Genomic DNA, 17,905 nt, shown 5'->3' with positions numbered 1-17,905 from the left:
TAGATTAGATAAAATAAAATTGAAAAAATACAATTGTGAAACATTAATATAAATTTAAAAGAATAGAAATAAACAGTATTACAGTATAATGGATAAAAGTACAAGAAATAAAAAATAAAATATTTAGGATAATCCTAATAAATAACATGAAAATCAGTAAAATGATTCCTCGATATAGAATAAAAAATAAGCTCGAATGGATATTTTGAGGTAAAGTATGATCAGACTTCTTTCTGGTAAAAATATTACAAGCTTAAGTGAACTCAATGGAGAGGAATTAAAACTTTATGAAGAAAAATTTAATTTTATTAAGGGAAATAAGGGGAAATAATAATAGTAACCTCAAGAGTAACCTCAAAAGTAACCTCAATAGCAACCTTAATAGCAACCTCAATAGCAACCTTAATAGCAACCTCAATAGCAACCTCAATAGCAACCTTAATAGCAACCTTAATAATAAGAAAAATCATGCTTGGAAGTTTTAGCATCTATAATAAGAGATAATGCTTTGAAATTTTCAAACCAAAATGAAGAAACAACAAAACTTCTTAGTGAATTCAACAGTAAGAATATCAAAGAACAACCATCCAAATTTGAAGTGAAACTTGATTTATAAGATTCTAAAGCTAAGGAATAAAAAGATGAATTATAAACTCTTTTATGTCGTTTTTTGGAAAGAGAAGAAAATATGTTAGAATATAATAAAGATATTTAGAAACAAGAAGATGAATTGTTATCTCATTTTAAATCTTAATTTGAAATATAGAGAGAAATGATGTTTAATTTTCTGTCAAATTATATTGTCCAATCAGTAGAATCTTTTGTTGAAAAAAATTGGAAAGATTTTTAACAAAATATGTAAAAATTCTAGCTTGTTTTTACCTTTTTCGATGGTATTTTTTACATCATTCCAGAAATTATTCTTAAATACGAAAAAGATCATAAAAAAATATAATATTATATAAATTTTACAGTGGATTCAAATAAAGAAGAATTATAAAAACCAAAGGAAATGGCTAAATTTCTTTATCAAAATAAGAATAAAAATAGATCGAAAAGATCTAAGTCTGTTGATAGAATGACACATGCAAAATAAGATCATAATGAACAAAAACGTGTCTCTTTATTCAAAAAAAGATATCCATTGTTGAAAAAAATCTTAAACGATGAATCAATAGATGAATTGAAATGTTACAATCTATACAATTGTCTGTCAGTTGAGAAAAAATAGTAACTTGATAAATAAGGGTTTAGTTTTATTATAAAAAATAAAGAATAATAAAAAATATATTTAAAAAGCTTTTTCAATGAAAGTAATACATTTCAAACTTATGGTATTTATTTTCGTGTAGAATTAACGCGAGAAATAAAGTAGGCTGTAAAATCTGAATAATTGAATACTGTAATATTTGGCAATGAAATTAAACATATAAAATAGTATTGAAAATGAATTGATTATTCAACTCTAAATTATAAAAGATACTTTTTGATGACAAATAGTCTGAATTGATGAAATCTTATATAATCAGAAAACAAAAAAAAAAACAACAAAAAAAAAAATAAAAAAAAGAAAAAAAAATAAAAAAAATAAACAAAAAAAATAAAAAACTTATAGTTTTTTAAATTTTTAAATCAAAAAAAACTAATTCTCTTCATAAATTATAAAAACTTTTCCATATAAATGACTAAAAATTCATAAATCATATCAGTAACAATTTTAGTAAATATAAAAATAAGTGCATATCTCTATATATCAAAATTTAGCTTATTTTTTACATATTATATTAATTTTTCAATTAAAAAAACTTAATTTTTCTCTATTTCTTTTATTCTGAAATCATATTAATTTTCAGCTTATTTTTTCTAATCGTTTGATAATTTTTATAATCCATATTAAACTCTGTAAATATTAGACATTTTATTACAATTTAATGATAAAATCTTTAAAGTTTACTTTTATTAAAAAAATTGAAATAATTTTATTACTAAGTTATATAATAAATCTTATATAAAAATAAAAATAAAAAAAAATCAAATTTTAGTTTCACAAAACTTTATTTTCTATTAATACAACAAAAAGTTTATTTTAAATGTCTTCTTTGGTTTCTTCTCAAACTCAATCTAATCAAGAATATGTCAAAGTTATTTCTTATAATGTTTTTAAATCATTATTTTAAAAAATACATAAGATCGAATAAGGACATGATATGGGATCATTATCTGAAGTTAACAAAAATTACATAAACACTAACTTTTTCAATAACATTCCAAGAACAAGAGATATTGTAAAAAATGGTACAATTTCACACGATGATTAAACCTTCGGAATTTTAAATCAAAAAATACAAGATACATTCTAAGTAAACATTAAATATGTTTCATTATAAGAATTTTTCAAATTGCCTCAAAATGGAATTTCATAGGATAATGTAAAGAAAATACTTGATTAAATACAAGGAAATAATATTTCAAATCTAATTAAAAATTATGTTGAAAAATATATTAACAAAAGAAAAGAAAAATTATTTGATGTTTCTGATATGTTTAAAATCGAATCAGAAGAAAAATAATATAAAATATGGAATTTAGAATAAAATTAATTAATTGTTCCTAAACTCGATAATCTATTTTAAAAATCAGATGTTATTTGTTAATTCAATTAACTGAGATTTAGTTAAGAATCATTATAAATTGCTTCAGGTTTAATAGGATCAATTGTATCATATGAATAATTTGAATTCTTTATGAATAAATTAATTAAAAAATTATTTAGAAGTATAACTTTACCAAGATTAGGAAAAGAAATTAAAAAATAATTAGATTCAGAATGTTTTGAACATTATATTACATAATTGATTTAAAATAAAGATGATTGTTTTATTACAAAAACTAGTTTCTTATTACTATCAGAAGCTAGTATTTTATTGAAATTTATAAGAAAATTATTCAATTGTAATGAAATTATTTATGGATTAATTGAAATTTTAAATTCAACAATTTAAAGATAATATTTGGATTATAAAAATATTTCTTCTCAAGATTTACTTGATATTATAACAGATTTTGGAATAATTTATAATAATAGAAAAACTCAATAATTTAAAGAAACTGGTATAGATAAAATTGATTAAATTACAAGAAAAAGATATTAAACTAAAACTAATAAAAATAAATAAATTATTTATTTATTAAATAAGATGAAAAATTGTATCTCAGATAGAATAGAATCTAATAGAATTTTATAACAAGATTAATAGTTATAGTAATTTTTATAAAATGAAAGATTACCTTATTTATTATTCATATTGAGACATAAGTTTAAATTGATTTTTGAAGGTAATTTTACTGAATGTGTAGATAATAAATTATTTAATTAAGATATAATTCATTATTAATTATTTAATTCTAATTCTAATTCTAATTCTAATTCTAACTGTAATTCTAATTCTAAATCTAACTGTAATTGTAATTTTGAATGTTCTTGTGAATCAAATTGCGAATGCAATTCTAATTGTAATTGTAATTGTAATTCTAATTCTAATTGTAATTCCGAATCTAAATCTTTATAACCATAAGAAATGATTTAAAATTATAATCAATTATATAACTAAATGTATAATTTATAGATGTAAATGTAAATGTAAGGTATTTAATTTTATAATAATTAATAATATGATGAATAAAATTATTCTCAATATTATCCCGAATAATAATATAATTAAATTTAACAATTTGATAATGCTCATAGTTAAAATATTCAAGAATAAGTTTAAATCGAAAAAACTTAGTTTAAATTGAAAACTAAATAATAAAAAATATAACAATAAAATTGAATGATTTGAATGAATATAATATTTGATTTATTTTTACTTTCTCTTTTTATTTCTCTTTCTCTTTTTCTCTTTTTATTAAAAATTAATTTTTTAAATTAATTTATTTTTTTTATTTTTATTTTTATTTTTATTTTTATTTTTATTTTTTTATTTTTTATCTATTTAATTCTCTTCTAACTAACTAATTAATTAATTATATATTTTTTCTAAAATAAATAAAAAGTGGTATTGGTGCAGTTGGTGCATCAGGTTTAGTTTCTGGTTTAGCAAATTGCACTAATCTCTCAAATTTGTAACTTTACATTTAGTAAAAACAGTTTATTTTTTTGGATTGTGATATTTTTAATTTTAAAAGCGAATTCTTTTTATTGTGTTTGTGTTTTTTTTTTCTTCAAAATTTCTTTATTAATTCAACACATTTTTTTATTTATAGTGCTTTCATTTATTATTAATTAATCCATTTCTTATTTTTTCTTCATATTTTCCTTCTAACTATCTATTTAATTAATTATATATTTTTTCTTAAATATTTAAAAAGAGGTAATTAAATTGGTGATATTGGTTCTGCTTTAGGAAATTGTACTAATCTCTCAAATTTGGAACTTAGTCTTTAGTAAAAACAGTTAATTTTGATTTAAGTTATGAAATATATTTAATTTAAAAAATAATTTTAAAATAATAAAAGTCTTTAAATTTATTTACTTTTTTTTTTATTGTGCTTGTGTTTTTTTTATTTTCAAACTTTCTTTATTAATTCTACACATTTTTTATTTTAGCATTTTTATTTATTAAAAATTAATTCATTTCATATTTTTTATTAATTTTTTCCTTCTAACTAACTTACTATTTAATTAATTATATTTTTTTCTTAAATTTATAAAAAGTGGAAATTAAATAGATGTATCAGGCTTAGGTTCTGGTTTAGCAAATTGCACTAATCTCTCAAATTTGGAACTTCGTCTTAGGTAAAAACAGTTAATTTTGATTTAAGTTATGAAATATATTTAATTTAAAAAATAATTTTAAAACAATAAAAGTCTTTAAATTTATTTACTTTTTTTTTTATTGTGCTTGTGTTTTTTTTATTTTCAAACTTTCTTTATTAATTCTACACATTTTTTATTTTAGCATTTTTATTTATTAAAAATTAATTCATTTCATATTTTTTATTAATTTTTTCCTTCTAACTAACTTACTATTTAATTAATTCTATTTTTTTCTTAAATTTATAAAAAGTGGAAATTAAATTGGTGATATAGATGTATCAGGCTTAGGTTCTGGTTTAGCAAATTGCACTAATCTCTCAAATTTGTCACTTATTCTTAGGTAAAAACAGTTAATTTTTTTGGATTGTGATATTTTTAATTTAAAAAATAATTTTAAAATAATAAAAGTCTTTAAATTTATTTACTTTTTTTTTATTGTGCTTGTGTTTTTTTTATTTTCAAACTTTCTTTATTAATTCTACACATTTTTTATTTTAGCATTTTTATTTATTAAAAATTAATTCATTTCATATTTTTTATTAATTTTTTCCTTCTAACTAACTTACTATTTAATTAATTATATTTTTTTCTTAAATTTATAAAAAGTAGAAATTAAATTGGTGATATAGGTGTATCAGGCTTAGGTTCTGGTTTAGCAAATTGCACTCATCTCTCAAATTTGTCACTTATTCTTAAGTAAAAACAGTTAATTTTTTTGGATTGTGATATTTTTAATTTAAAAAATAATTTTAAAATAATAAAAGTCTTTAAATTTATTTACTTTTTTTTTATTGTGCTTGTGTTTTTTTTATTTTCAAACTTTCTTTATTAATTCTACACATTTTTTATTTTAGCATTTTTATTTATTAAAAATTAATTCATTTCATATTTTTTATTAATTTTTTCCTTCTAACTAACTTACTATTTAATTAATTATATTTTTTTCTTAAATTTATAAAAAGTGGAAATTAAATTGGTGATATAGGTGTATCAGGCTTAGGTTCTGGTTTAGCAAATTGCACTCATCTCTCAAATTTGATACTTTTTCTGGAGTAAAAACAGTTAATTTTTTTTGGAATGTGATATTTTTAATTTTAAAAGTGAATTTAAAACAATAAAGGTCTTTTAATTTATTTACTTTTGTTTATCTTTTTATTCTGCTTGCTTTTTTTTTCTTTTTTCTAAATTTCTTTATTAATTCAACACATTTTTTTATTTTTAGTGCTTGCATTTATTATTAATTAATTCATTTCTTATTATTTTTTCATTTTTTCCTTCTAATTATCTATTAAATTAATTATATATTTTTTCTTAAATATATTAAAAGTAGTAATTAAATTGGTGATATTGGTGTATTAGGCTTAGGCTCTGCTTTGGTAAATTGCACTAACCTCTCAAATTTAGTACTTGACCTTAAGTAAAACAGTTTATTTGTTTCGGATAGTGATATTTTTAATTATAAAAAAAATTTAAAACATTAAGGATCTTTTAATTTATTAAATAGCTTTTTATTTAACTTTATTTTCTTTTATTTTCATTTTGTATTATGTTATTGATTTTTTATTTTAAAAATAAATTTAAAACAATAGATCTCCAATTTATTAGATTTATTTTTATTTTATTTTTTTATTGTCCTTGTTTTTTTCTTTCTCTCTCTCTCTTAGTTTGTTAATTTAACTCATTTTTTATTTTCAAAATTTTTATTTATTATTAATTAATTAATTTCATATTTTTTGTTCATTTTTTCTTTATAAATAACTAATTAATAATATATTTTTTCTTCAATATTTAAAAAGATCGAATTAAATTAGTACAGTTGGTGCATCAGGTTTACGTTCAGCTTTAGCAAAGTGCACTAATCTCTCAAGTTTGAAACTTTATATTGAGGAAAAGTACATTATTTGCTTTTTATTATGTTTATTTTTAATTATAAAAATGAATTTAAAACCATAAAGCACACTTATTTTATTAGATTAAAATTTCTTTTTTTGTTAATTTTTTTAATATTTAAACATTTTTAGTAATTTACACTAATTTATTATAAAAGTGAAATCTGAATCAATGAATTATGATAATAATTTAAAGATAAATTTATTACTACTTTTATGTTTATGAATATGATATTTTTGTATGTTAACAAATGGCTTATGAAATTTTAAAAAATAAAAAGCTTTATTTACTTAAATAAATTGGTTCCTAAATTTCTATTAATTTTTTATTTATCTTGAGAAATTTTATTCCATAATTTAAAACATTTGTGAGAAATCATATTGTACTTTTTATTTTAACATAAATAATATTTTGTCCTACCAAGGAGCGACTATTTTTACTCAGATTTTGAAATCTAGCTAAGTTTTGAAAACTATTTTTAGATATCTTCTTGCTTCTTTTGATTCTACGAAGACTGACTAAACACCTTAAAAAATTTCTATCAATCAATCTTCTTTGATCGAAAAAAATTATTGATTCAAAAAAGAAAAAGTTAGGAAAAAATATCAGATTTTATTTTCTTCTTGATAATCTGAAATTATGCATATTTTTGAAAATATTCCTCTTTTTTGCTTTACATATATATATCTTCCTTTAATAAAATTAACGGGGGGGGGGGGGGGGGGGTGGAGGGTAGATTTGTGGGACTACCCATACTTTTGAAAAATTTAAATTAAAAAAAAAAATTTTAATTATTTGTAGAAATAAAATAAATTAATATTTAATTTATTTCAATTTATATAAATTTACAAAATATGACTATATCATAATATATAATATAGCAAATATAAATTAATTATTTTTTGAAGGATTTTTGTTTAAAGTTTGTTTTTTAACAATTCAATAAATGTTGCTAAAAAATTTTATTTTTCTTAAATTTTTCAAGTATTTTATCTAAATTTTATTCTAATTTAAGAGTCATTAAAAATTATTATTTTTAAATTTTTTCTTCTTAAATTAAAATCTCCTTAACTTAGAATTATCCTAATAAGAACTTTTTAGTAATTTAATAAAATAAATTGATTAATTTAACTAAAATTATTTATTTTAAATAAATTAAATATGTTTGAAATTTATTAATTTAAATATTTTTAGATATTGTTGTTGCCTGCGTAATTTATATTACATTAACAATAGGCAATTATTAATATTTATTAAATATATTAATTTAATAGATCATTATATTTTAATTCAAGAATCAATTTAAAAAATAGCAGAGAAAAATAAAAATAATTATTTTATTATCTTAATCTTAACAATTTTTTAATAGCTTATAATAAATATACAAAGCTGTTTTTAAATTTAGCATTCACTCTTTTTTTTGATACAAATTTCTAAAATTATTTATTGAATAAAAAATATTCAACTAAAATCCTCATCAAAAATTAAATAATGATAACTTTTAATACAGCAAAAACAAATACTGATCAAATTAAATATTCGATGAATGTTCTATATAGAAAAAAAAGATATGATAAGAGTAACTTCATAAAATTTTGATAAAAATAAGGTTTAATTAATTTGATATGAGTTGAATCAAACACATACAAACTCTAAATTTCGATAAAGTTCTTTTAAAAAAACAAAAGATTCAATAATAGTAATTGATTAAATTTAGAAAAAATAAAGAAAGATATTGATTACAAAATTTCCAATCATAATTACTCAGATATATATTTATTTAATTTTGTTTTTACATTTTGTAAATTTATTTTACTTGTTTTAGTATGTAAAATCTTTTATAATATTTTTGTAAATTTATCTTTAAATTATTTTTAAACAGCTTTTTTAAATTATTTTATTGAAATTAAAAAAAGAAATGCTTAAGAGCAATTATCTTATTTATTTTGGATTGATATAAAATAAGGGAAATAAATTTATCTAGAATATAAATACTGAAAGATCATTTAATAAATTGTAAAAAGATAATAAGTTAATAAAGTTATTTATCATTATAAGTTCAGTTTAATTTCTAGATTAAATCTTAAAATAATGAAAGAAATACAAGAATTAAATGTTTATTTTTACAAATAAAAATTTTCTATAAATCAGTTAATGTTATGTTGACTTTAAATGTTTCTCATTTATATCAGCTATGTTTGATAAGTAATTTTAAGAGATTTTTTATTTTATCAAAAGAAATCTGCTAGTCCTTACAATCAATTATAAAAGATAAATTGTTTGATTTGCCTTTTAGTAAAGGAATAATTAGCTTTTTAATTAAAGTACTCAAAAATTTCTTATATATAATCTGAAAGATAATAAGTCAGCTAAAATATAAATTAAGATTAAAAGCATCATATTTATTTTTGATAATTCGTAGTAAAGGTAAAATTAAATTTTGTCAATAAAAACTAAATTACTATTTCTGAAACCACGAAATCTCTTTTTTAAGTATAAACATGTTAGTAAAAAGCTTGTTTAATTCATTTTTTATATTTTTTAATTTTTTTCAGAAATTTTAATATGGTTATTTTTTTTAATAAAAATTATGGTTGTGAGGGAAAGATGTCTTTTTTGTTCATTTGTTAATATCCAGAAAAATAGCTAAATCAAAATGGTAAAGCGAATTAAAAATTATAAAAGAATATAGAATGTAATTAATGTAATTCCTTTATTGCATCATTATATTCTTAGCTTTGATGTAAAGAAAAGTCATTAAATAAAAGGTTTAAATTGTACAAAATAAAAAAATTTTAACTCAATAAAACAAATTATAAAAGATATTTTTCCTAAAATCACATTTGAATATTGTATTTGCTTGCAAGTAAATTTTAATAAAAAATAATTACAAAATTAATTCTTTTACATCAATCAGCAAATATTAGTTTACGTATATTGTTAATTCCTTTAATTTCTTTGTTTCAGCTGTAATCGTGGATAAAATTAAAAAACCAATTGACTTAAAGTATAAAATAAAAAACAAGAACATTTTTATATGCTTTATTTCTATTTTTAAAATAGCAGATTTATCAAAATGATAAAATATTTTTTTTACTTCATCCTAGAAAAAGCAAAAATTTTTTAAATAAATCTAATTTTAATGCAATTAATTAATTAGAAAGAATCATGCAAAGATTTTTCTTGGATTAGAAATTGAATAAGAATAGCAAGACTAAATAATTTGTTTGAGCTATTAATTTGATTTTTGATTAAGAGTTGTAAGATATCAACAGAAAACAAATATTAACCAGAAAACAATCATACATACAATGAAACAGAGATGTTAATTTAATTTTATTTACTTTATTGCTTTTAAACGAAATAATAAATCTTAATTAGGTGCTATTGAATATAAATATCCAATCAGGAAAGTCAACAGAAAGTTAATTATAATAAATTAAAGCAATAAACATATATATTTATTAAGAAGTACAAAAAGAAAGAGAAATGTTTAAAAAATTAATGTAAAGCACCTTTAATAAGGTTTCTGCCCCTAAATTGACCAGCCAATTTATGAAGTATCACTTCGCTTACTTAGTTGGCAATGTCCCTCCCACCGAAGTTTTTATTAGAAAAGAATACGTTACCTAATTTGAAGAAGGTCACGGCGAATTAGAAGAAGGTGTTTGGATTACTGTTAAGTCAAAGAAAGACAGAGCTTTCTTGTTTGAAACTCTTTTCACTGAATACGGTGCCTTATATGATAAGCTCCCTATTTCTGCTTTCTTATGGAAAAAGGATGTTGATTTCGATAACTTGCTCCCTTTAGATCACCTCTAATTATGGAATTGCTTCAGCTATGATTTCACAGTAGTCAACAAAGTTAATATTGCTAGTCTTCGTTGCGAAGTTCTTATGAAAAATGGTAAGACTTATCCTGGCTAGTATCTTTTCACAATTGACCACACTCACTCTGACCCTGGCATCCTTAACACTGCTTGGTCTGAGATTCCTCACGAGCACAAAAGTTTCAACATTATCAAGCTTGATAATGGGTAATTTTGCGCCCAACCTAATAACCGTATTAAATGGAAATAATCTAGTTTGATTCCTGTCTAAACTAAGAGTGCCAAATTCTTTAAGGTATGTGAAATCGATTATCAAGTTGAAGACACACCTAAGTGGTCAGTAGCCGACACCTCCGATTACTATTACAAGGAAAATAGTGAATAAAAGGTTATTGATGAATAAAACCAAACAACAGTAAAGTAAGTTGAAACAAAAACAGCAGCTACTACTACTACTACTAACACTAATTCTACTAATGCCACAACAAATAATACAACCACAAATACTCAAGCTAATAATTAGCAACAAGGAACCCAAGCTGATTAACACAAAAGCAGAGTAAGAAGAGTTGGATAAGATGTTGTAAATTTCGCTGGTGATACTAGTAAGCCTTATTGAAGATAAAAAATAAATAGATAGATAGATATAGATTAAATATGAAATTTTAGTAATTTAAATATGCACTTTTCTGCAAAAAGCCAATATTTATGTACAAAAAATGTAAAAGTAGTATAAAATATGCTCAAAAAGAAGCAATAAATTTCCTATTAATACATATAAACTTATAAAACTTCTGTAATTCTTTTAAATTAATGTTTTTAGTAGTATCTTAAATCTTTATTATAACAATATAAAAAAATAACTCTTTTAATTAAAATGGTCTTTCTTTTTTAAAAATTATTTTAAGCAAACAAAATAAATATATTGTTACCTAAAAAATATTTAAGTGGATATCATTTTTTATTAAAATGTGTTTAATGATTGAAGATGACAAAAAAAATCTTAAACTTTTACTGTAATTTTCGTTTCACACAAAGATATTCATTTAGAATCAAAAAGTTCTTATGATTTCAAATCTGCTTTATTTTTATTTATACTGAAATTATCTATTAATTTATTTCATGTAATATTTTAAGTGCAAAGTGTAATATTTATTTATTGATTGATTCATTGGTTTTAATTATTTAAGAGAATATAAAATAATTATTTGCCACAAAAACTATCTCAGTTATTAATTTTATTCTATAATAAAGAGTTGTCATTAGAAAAAAGACTCTTGTTGTTTACTCTTAAATCTAATGACAATTATTTTTTCACAGTAACTTAATTTTAGTAATATTTTCTTAGTGACGCAGAAAAAAATTATGAATTTTAATTAAGAATTAAATTTAGATTCTTTTGTTAAGGTTAGTTACACTTAGCGAGTAAACTTTAAATTATTAATATGAATAAGATAAATTTAAGGATTTTGAAATACATCTTTTGATAAATTAAGTAAGCTTATATTTTGTTATTTTAATTAAAATAAAGAAAGCTTTATTTATACTATCTTTTAAATTTATTATGGTCAAATTTAATTGTGTCTATCAATTCAAGAAAATTAAAATAATATTATTATCTAGGAAGTCTTTTTTTAATTTAATAAATTAATTTTGTGAAATATTAATAATTTATATTTTAATATTTATCTAAAATATAGATTACATAAAATTTATTTATTAATTTATAATAAATATTTTTTCTTTCTTGTTATCTAAAAATTATATATTTTCTTAAAGATTCATTTCACTTATATCAAAAATAATTTTCAAAAAAGTTATCTGAAATAAAGATAGATTTCTTTTTAAAAAAAACTTGAGGTAAAAAATTAAATTTAAAACTATTACAATAATTATAAGTATTTACAAAATAATTTAATTAACTAAATCTAGCTGATTTTTAATAATATTTTTTTTAATTAGAATAACTTATTAATATCATAATAAAGCTACTGTAAAAAAATACTTTAAAATATTTAAATAATTTAAATGCTAAAATAATATATTTATTTATGGTTTTTAGAGAAATTCCTCATGTCAATAATATAATAATAAAGATATATTAATAAACAAAAGATAACAAAGAGGAATTTTAATTTTTTAACTAATTCTTAATTTAAAAATTCTAGAAAAATTATTGACCATAATTTTATTCTATGTTTAATTAATTATTAGTTCTAATGAAATCTTAAAAATATATAAATCAATTTATTTATAATTAACAAATTAATTTTTAAATAAATTAGATGAACATTTTAGAATCAAATACTTTTTATTATTTTTACAAAATTAATTAATTAATTTATTTATTTATGTATGTTTTGCAAAAAATAAATGTAAATTTATAAATAAATTACTTAATTTATAATTAGTTTATTTATTTATTTATTAGTTATATATTTTTGTGTATTGAATTTATCTAAAATTAAATTTGAAAATATTTTTTAATTAGCTTCATCAAGCTTTAACGACACCACAGTCAACAACTTTAATGCTTGGAGATGGGTTTTCGCCTTCGCAAGGAGAGTTTTCAAGTTTATCAAGGAATTCGATATTTTTAGTTACAGCACCAAAAACTACGTGCTTACCATCGAGCCATTCTGTTTTTTTAAAGGTGATAAAGAACTAACTTCCGTTTGTGTTAGGACCACTGTTAGCCATAGAGAGTAAACCTCTCTTAGTATGCTTTGCTTTGAAGTCTTCGTCAGGGAATTTGGCGCCATAAATTGATTCACCTCCAGTACCGTTAGAGTTAGTGAAATCACCTCCCTAAATCATAAAATCTTTAATAAGACGGTGGAATATGGATCCCTTATAATGAAGAGGCTTTCCTGAAACGCCAGTACCTTTTTCTCCAGTGCAAAGGGCACGGAAATTTTCAGCAGTTTTAGGAGCAATATTCTTGAAAAGCTCAAATTCAACTCTCTAAGGTTCTTCTTCTCCGATTTGAATATCAAAGAAAACAACAGGATTACTAGGATCAGAGAATTCTACAATAGTTTATTTTTAGTCGTCATAATATGAATTTTTAAAAAGGCCACCCCACATTTTCTTTTGCTTTTCATTGGCTTCTTTTTACTTCTAAGCAAGAACTTTCAAAGAATTGATAACTTCAGCATTGTTAGGATCTAATTCTTGTGCTTTATGGAAATCAGCTTTAGCCTCATCTAAGAAACCATAATTCATTCTAGCAGTACCTCTTCTGAAGTAAGCCTTGATGTTATTAGGTTGCTTTTCAATAACAATAGTGCAATTCTTAATAGCTTTGTCCCATTTTTTTTATTTATTATAAACCTATTTAATTAAAAATAAAATAATTCTATTGTTGCTGATTTATTTTTTGCAGCTGTTTTTAAATTTTTGTTTTCTAAAAAGTAAATTTAATTATTCTTACTGTTGCTTGGTTAAGGTAAGCAGTGAACTTAAGTTCAAGAGAACCATTAACATCTTCACCAAAATCAACGTAATCAATACATTAATCGTATAAAACATCAGCTTCTTCAAGATCACCTTTTTTGAAAGCGTCATTACCCTCATCTTTGTATTTTTTGGCAATTTCAACTCTTTCTTCTAATGAGTAATCCCATTTTGTTTTAGTTCTCTCGCGGAAGTCAATCAATTCAACTTCAAATTGTAAAGTAGCATTAGGAGGAATTCTAGGGGGACTTCCAGTTTCACCATAGGCATTAGGAGCTGTGCAGGTAAGGACAGCCTTTTCACCTCTCTTCATTGTAGCAACACCTTTTTGTTAAATAAATTTTATTGCAGACTCTGATTTTAAGAATCAAATTCTTGAATATTACCTAAATCCCATCCTTTGATAACCTAACCTTTGCCAATTGTGAAAGAAAAAGGATCATCTCTATTAGTATTTGAATCAAATTCTGTTCCATCAAGAAGTTTTCCAGTGTATAAAACTGTTTTTTTAAAATTTGAAATTAATTAGAAAACGATGCCTTTCTTTGATTTGAGTGTTGATTGAAAGTGACTAACAAGTAAGTTCTTCTTTAAATTAAATTGATTTATTTACCTTCAACAGTCTAACCAGCTTATGGATATTCGTCTCCTTCACCTTATTGAAGAATTTGCTTGGTGATACCACCGTCTTCTGTAATGTTAATAATTTCTTAAGTCATTTATTTCTATTTGGTTCGCTTGAGAAAATTTTATTTGCAAAATTATCTAATTAATTATCTTTAAAATATCTAATAATTTAATTATTTTATTAATTTTTAAATTTTTTGTCATTTCAATTTAATCAATATAAATTCAGAGTTTCAATAATCAAAAATAATATTCGTATCTTTCGAGAAGTCTTTATTTATAATGATTAAATCTGATCAAACTTCTAGATTATTAATTCCAACTATTAAATGTATCAAATTTCATAAAAATTTTGTTTATATATTCTCTCTAAAAGTTAGAAAATTTAATTCATGAATAAGCTATAAAATAGATTAATATTATAAATTTATTTAATTAGGCATTTCAGTTTTTTTTATTATTTTTTATATAACTCTTTTAATTAATTTGGTTGTTTTTATTTTATTTTTTATTGTGCTAGTGTTTTTTTTCTTTCTTTGTTTATTTAACTCATTTTTTATTTCCAACTTTTGCATTATATATATATAAAATTTATTGATTACATATTTTATTCTCAAATTTTCATTCCAACTAACTATATAATTAATAAAAAAAATTTTTAAATAAAAAATTTAATTTTAAAATAATAAAAAAAGCAAAAAATGTATAAATTAAAAAAATTACTATTTATTTTTTTAAATCTAATTTAAAGTTTACTTATACATATATTAAATTTTTGAATCTCAGTGTCCTCAAGAATTTAATTTACGGAGATGCTTTTATAAATACCAATTTCCAAGCAGAAAAAAAATTTTGATAAGATTGATTTCTTTCTTACAACCCCAACTCAACAGGTTACCCATTCATTGAGTTGGGATTGTTTAAATATAAAAAATATTACTATAATCCTATGCACTAAGGAGAGAATTGTTATTTAACAAAATAAAAATAAATTTAAAAGTAGCTTATACATAAAATATATTTTACATTATATGCTAATGATCTTTTGAAAAAATCACTTAAATTTTTTTCTTAGTCTTTATAAAAATAAAATTGAAAGGATAATCCATAGCTGTGGACAAGAAATACACTGCAATTTTTAGCACATATAATGAGGTGAATGCGCAGCTGTGCGCAGTCCCTTAAATAACCACATTAAATAACTTATTTAATTGTCTTATTTGCTAAATAAATTCAATTTTTTATCATTATTATTAAGCCTCAAGTTACTATTATTTTTATTATTATTATTGTTATTATTCTTCTTCTTCTTTTAGCTTATCTTAAAAATATTATGCAATTATTTTAATTTAATCTTATGGATCTATTTTCCATGTTTCATTTATATTACGAGAAAAAAAATTGTGGTCTTGAAGGTATTATTATAAAACTTATTAAAGTAAGTCTGGTTTATTAAGACGTAAGTATTAGAGTATTTCATTTTATAGCTTACTATAGTTATCAATGAGGATTTTATTAGATATCAAATAATACAAAATTTTTTATAGAAAATATTATTCGACAATTGAAATGCATTAATGGTCATCTTACTTAAAATATTCAAATAATAATTTTCTCGTTACAAAATAATCATAATTACATTAACTTTCATAAAATTTTCTTTTAAAAGTTAAATCTGTTTTTAAAAGCATTTTGTTTTAAGCTCTTTACCTATACCATTCTGTTAAGATTATATTTACTTTGTGTTTGTAAGTTTTATATTTTTGATTCATTTTATCAAGTTATTCAAATCTATTTTTAATGTAATTTATATCTTCATTCAAATAAAAATCATCATACAAACTTTTGTACTTATAAAAATAAATTAATTTCCATTTCGCATAAAAAAAAACTCCATCATAATAATAAGGTGAAATATGACTAGGGTCTTAAATACTAATATCAAATAGAACATCTTAAATAATTAAATTTTAGAGTGAGTTTTCAAAATGATAGCAATTACCAAAATTAGAAAACATTTAAAAAAGGAAGTTTTTTTTATCACCGCATGTCATCACAATTTAAGTTATTGGAAATTGTTGAAATTATTCAATATTCTATCTTTTAGCAATAATAGAATATAAAGATTATGCTGCATGTAATAAAAATTAATTAGAAGTTGGCCTTTTAAGTCCAGCTAACAATTTACTAAAGCTTTCAAAGTGCTTACTATAATCATCATAAATTATCAGCACTCTTCTCCCTTAACTTTTCATGTATTCAGCAACTGATTATCCTGTAAAAATACTTAAATATTAAAGGGAATAAGAGTCTTAGTCACTAGAGCAAACAAATGTAGTATATTTGATACAATCATATTATTTTAAGCGAAAAATAAATTTATCCATAACAGTCTACTTTTATCCAACAAAAACGTAAACATAATAAAGTTACTTTGAAGGATCACTATGTTCAAACATAGATTTGTTATTTACTACCATATCTTAACATATTGTACTTATGTTTTTTTTTTCTTAACTGTTAAATATGTAGCAATATCCTGGCCTAATATTAAAAAAACTATCAAAGAACTTAATCCCAGTAAATATACAGACATTTCTGAACTATTCAGGATAAGTACAATCTTTTACAATCATCTTATCAACTTAATTTTTATACTAAAATGTATAAATAGGAATTATTTAGTTTTAATTAGTTTTTGTAGTCTCTAAATTATCAATCGGATTGCCAAGAGCATTTAAGATTCTTCCAGATAACTCATAGCCTATTGGCATACTAAATTATTCATTGCTTCTATTTACAATGCTACCTACTTATATATTTTGGTTGCTTAAAACTAGAACTGAAACATATTCCTCGTATAGATCAATTACCAAGCCTTTAACACCTCCACTAAACTAAATTAATTCACCAGTTTTGGAGTTTCTTAAGCCAGAAACTTTAGCTAAGGAATCCTCAAAATGAATAACTTCTCCCTCATTTTCGATGTTTACCAATTTATTAGCCACACTAAAGTAGAATTTATTATTTTCTAATGAACCCTTCTTATAACAGCAGCTTCTGATGTGGTGATCACTAAAATTTAGCCCTCTTATTAAATACCTTATTTATTTAAGCATATAAATAGAGTTTTTTGATTTCTAAAACATAACTTTGATTTTGACTTTATCTGATCTTTTTAATTTAAAAAATATCAATCAATTTCTCTTTTAAACTAAGAATAGCTATATTTTTAAATAGAAAAAATGATTTGTCTATTTGAACCTGTCCTTTTACTTTATTT

General features: G+C 21.0%; 6 protein-coding genes across 6 annotated transcripts; 4 read left to right on the top strand and 2 right to left on the bottom strand. All coding sequences in view use genetic code 6, as the record gives it.

Annotated features, from left to right (window-relative positions):
* Positions 1 to 88: 88 nt before the first annotated feature.
* On the top strand, positions 89 to 1,444 carry TTHERM_000548089 (hypothetical protein; the record flags this gene model as incomplete). The annotated part of the gene is made up of 1 exon (XM_012795275.1): positions 89 to 1,444. The coding sequence occupies one exon, from the start codon at positions 89 to 91 to the stop codon at positions 1,442 to 1,444; it is 1,356 nt and encodes a 451-aa protein (XP_012650729.1).
* Positions 1,445 to 2,090: 646 nt separating this feature from the next.
* Positions 2,091 to 2,836, top strand: TTHERM_000548088 (hypothetical protein; the record flags this gene model as incomplete). The annotated part of the gene is made up of 3 exons (XM_012795274.1): positions 2,091 to 2,141; positions 2,190 to 2,642; positions 2,774 to 2,836. The coding sequence occupies 3 exons, from the start codon at positions 2,091 to 2,093 to the stop codon at positions 2,834 to 2,836; spliced, it is 567 nt and encodes a 188-aa protein (XP_012650728.1).
* Positions 2,837 to 3,626: 790 nt separating this feature from the next.
* On the top strand, positions 3,627 to 6,876 carry TTHERM_00548100 (hypothetical protein; the record flags this gene model as incomplete). Its single annotated transcript, XM_971573.3, has 10 exons — positions 3,627 to 3,640; positions 4,057 to 4,125; positions 4,372 to 4,446; positions 4,718 to 4,798; positions 5,070 to 5,159; positions 5,426 to 5,515; positions 5,782 to 5,871; positions 6,147 to 6,236; positions 6,616 to 6,711; positions 6,867 to 6,876. The coding sequence occupies 10 exons, from the start codon at positions 3,627 to 3,629 to the stop codon at positions 6,874 to 6,876; spliced, it is 705 nt and encodes a 234-aa protein (XP_976666.3).
* Positions 6,877 to 10,198: 3,322 nt separating this feature from the next.
* TTHERM_00548120 (phosphoribosylaminoimidazole synthetase protein) lies at positions 10,199 to 11,158 on the top strand (the record flags this gene model as incomplete). The annotated part of the gene is made up of 1 exon (XM_971575.1): positions 10,199 to 11,158. One exon carries the CDS (start codon positions 10,199 to 10,201, stop codon positions 11,156 to 11,158), a length of 960 nt encoding a protein of 319 aa, XP_976668.1.
* A 1,877-nt stretch (positions 11,159 to 13,035) lies between these two features.
* TTHERM_00548130 (peptidyl-prolyl cis-trans isomerase, cyclophilin-type protein) lies at positions 13,036 to 14,714 on the bottom strand (the record flags this gene model as incomplete). The annotated part of the gene is made up of 4 exons (XM_971576.2): positions 13,036 to 13,872; positions 13,973 to 14,319; positions 14,382 to 14,495; positions 14,609 to 14,714. 4 exons carry the CDS (start codon positions 14,712 to 14,714, stop codon positions 13,036 to 13,038), a joined length of 1,404 nt encoding a protein of 467 aa, XP_976669.2.
* A 1,961-nt stretch (positions 14,715 to 16,675) lies between these two features.
* TTHERM_000548129 (peptidyl-prolyl cis-trans isomerase, cyclophilin-type family protein) lies at positions 16,676 to 17,771 on the bottom strand (the record flags this gene model as incomplete). The annotated part of the gene is made up of 2 exons (XM_012795273.1): positions 16,676 to 16,722; positions 16,811 to 17,771. The coding sequence occupies 2 exons, from the start codon at positions 17,769 to 17,771 to the stop codon at positions 16,676 to 16,678; spliced, it is 1,008 nt and encodes a 335-aa protein (XP_012650727.1).
* Positions 17,772 to 17,905: the final 134 nt, after the last annotated feature.

Source organism: Tetrahymena thermophila, assembly GCF_000189635.1.
Source record: "Tetrahymena thermophila SB210 genomic scaffold scf_8254823, whole genome shotgun sequence".
Taxonomy (NCBI): domain Eukaryota; phylum Ciliophora; class Oligohymenophorea; order Hymenostomatida; family Tetrahymenidae; genus Tetrahymena; species Tetrahymena thermophila.
Note: the sequence above shows the minus strand (reverse complement) of the source record. Positions and strands in the feature narration are given on the sequence as shown.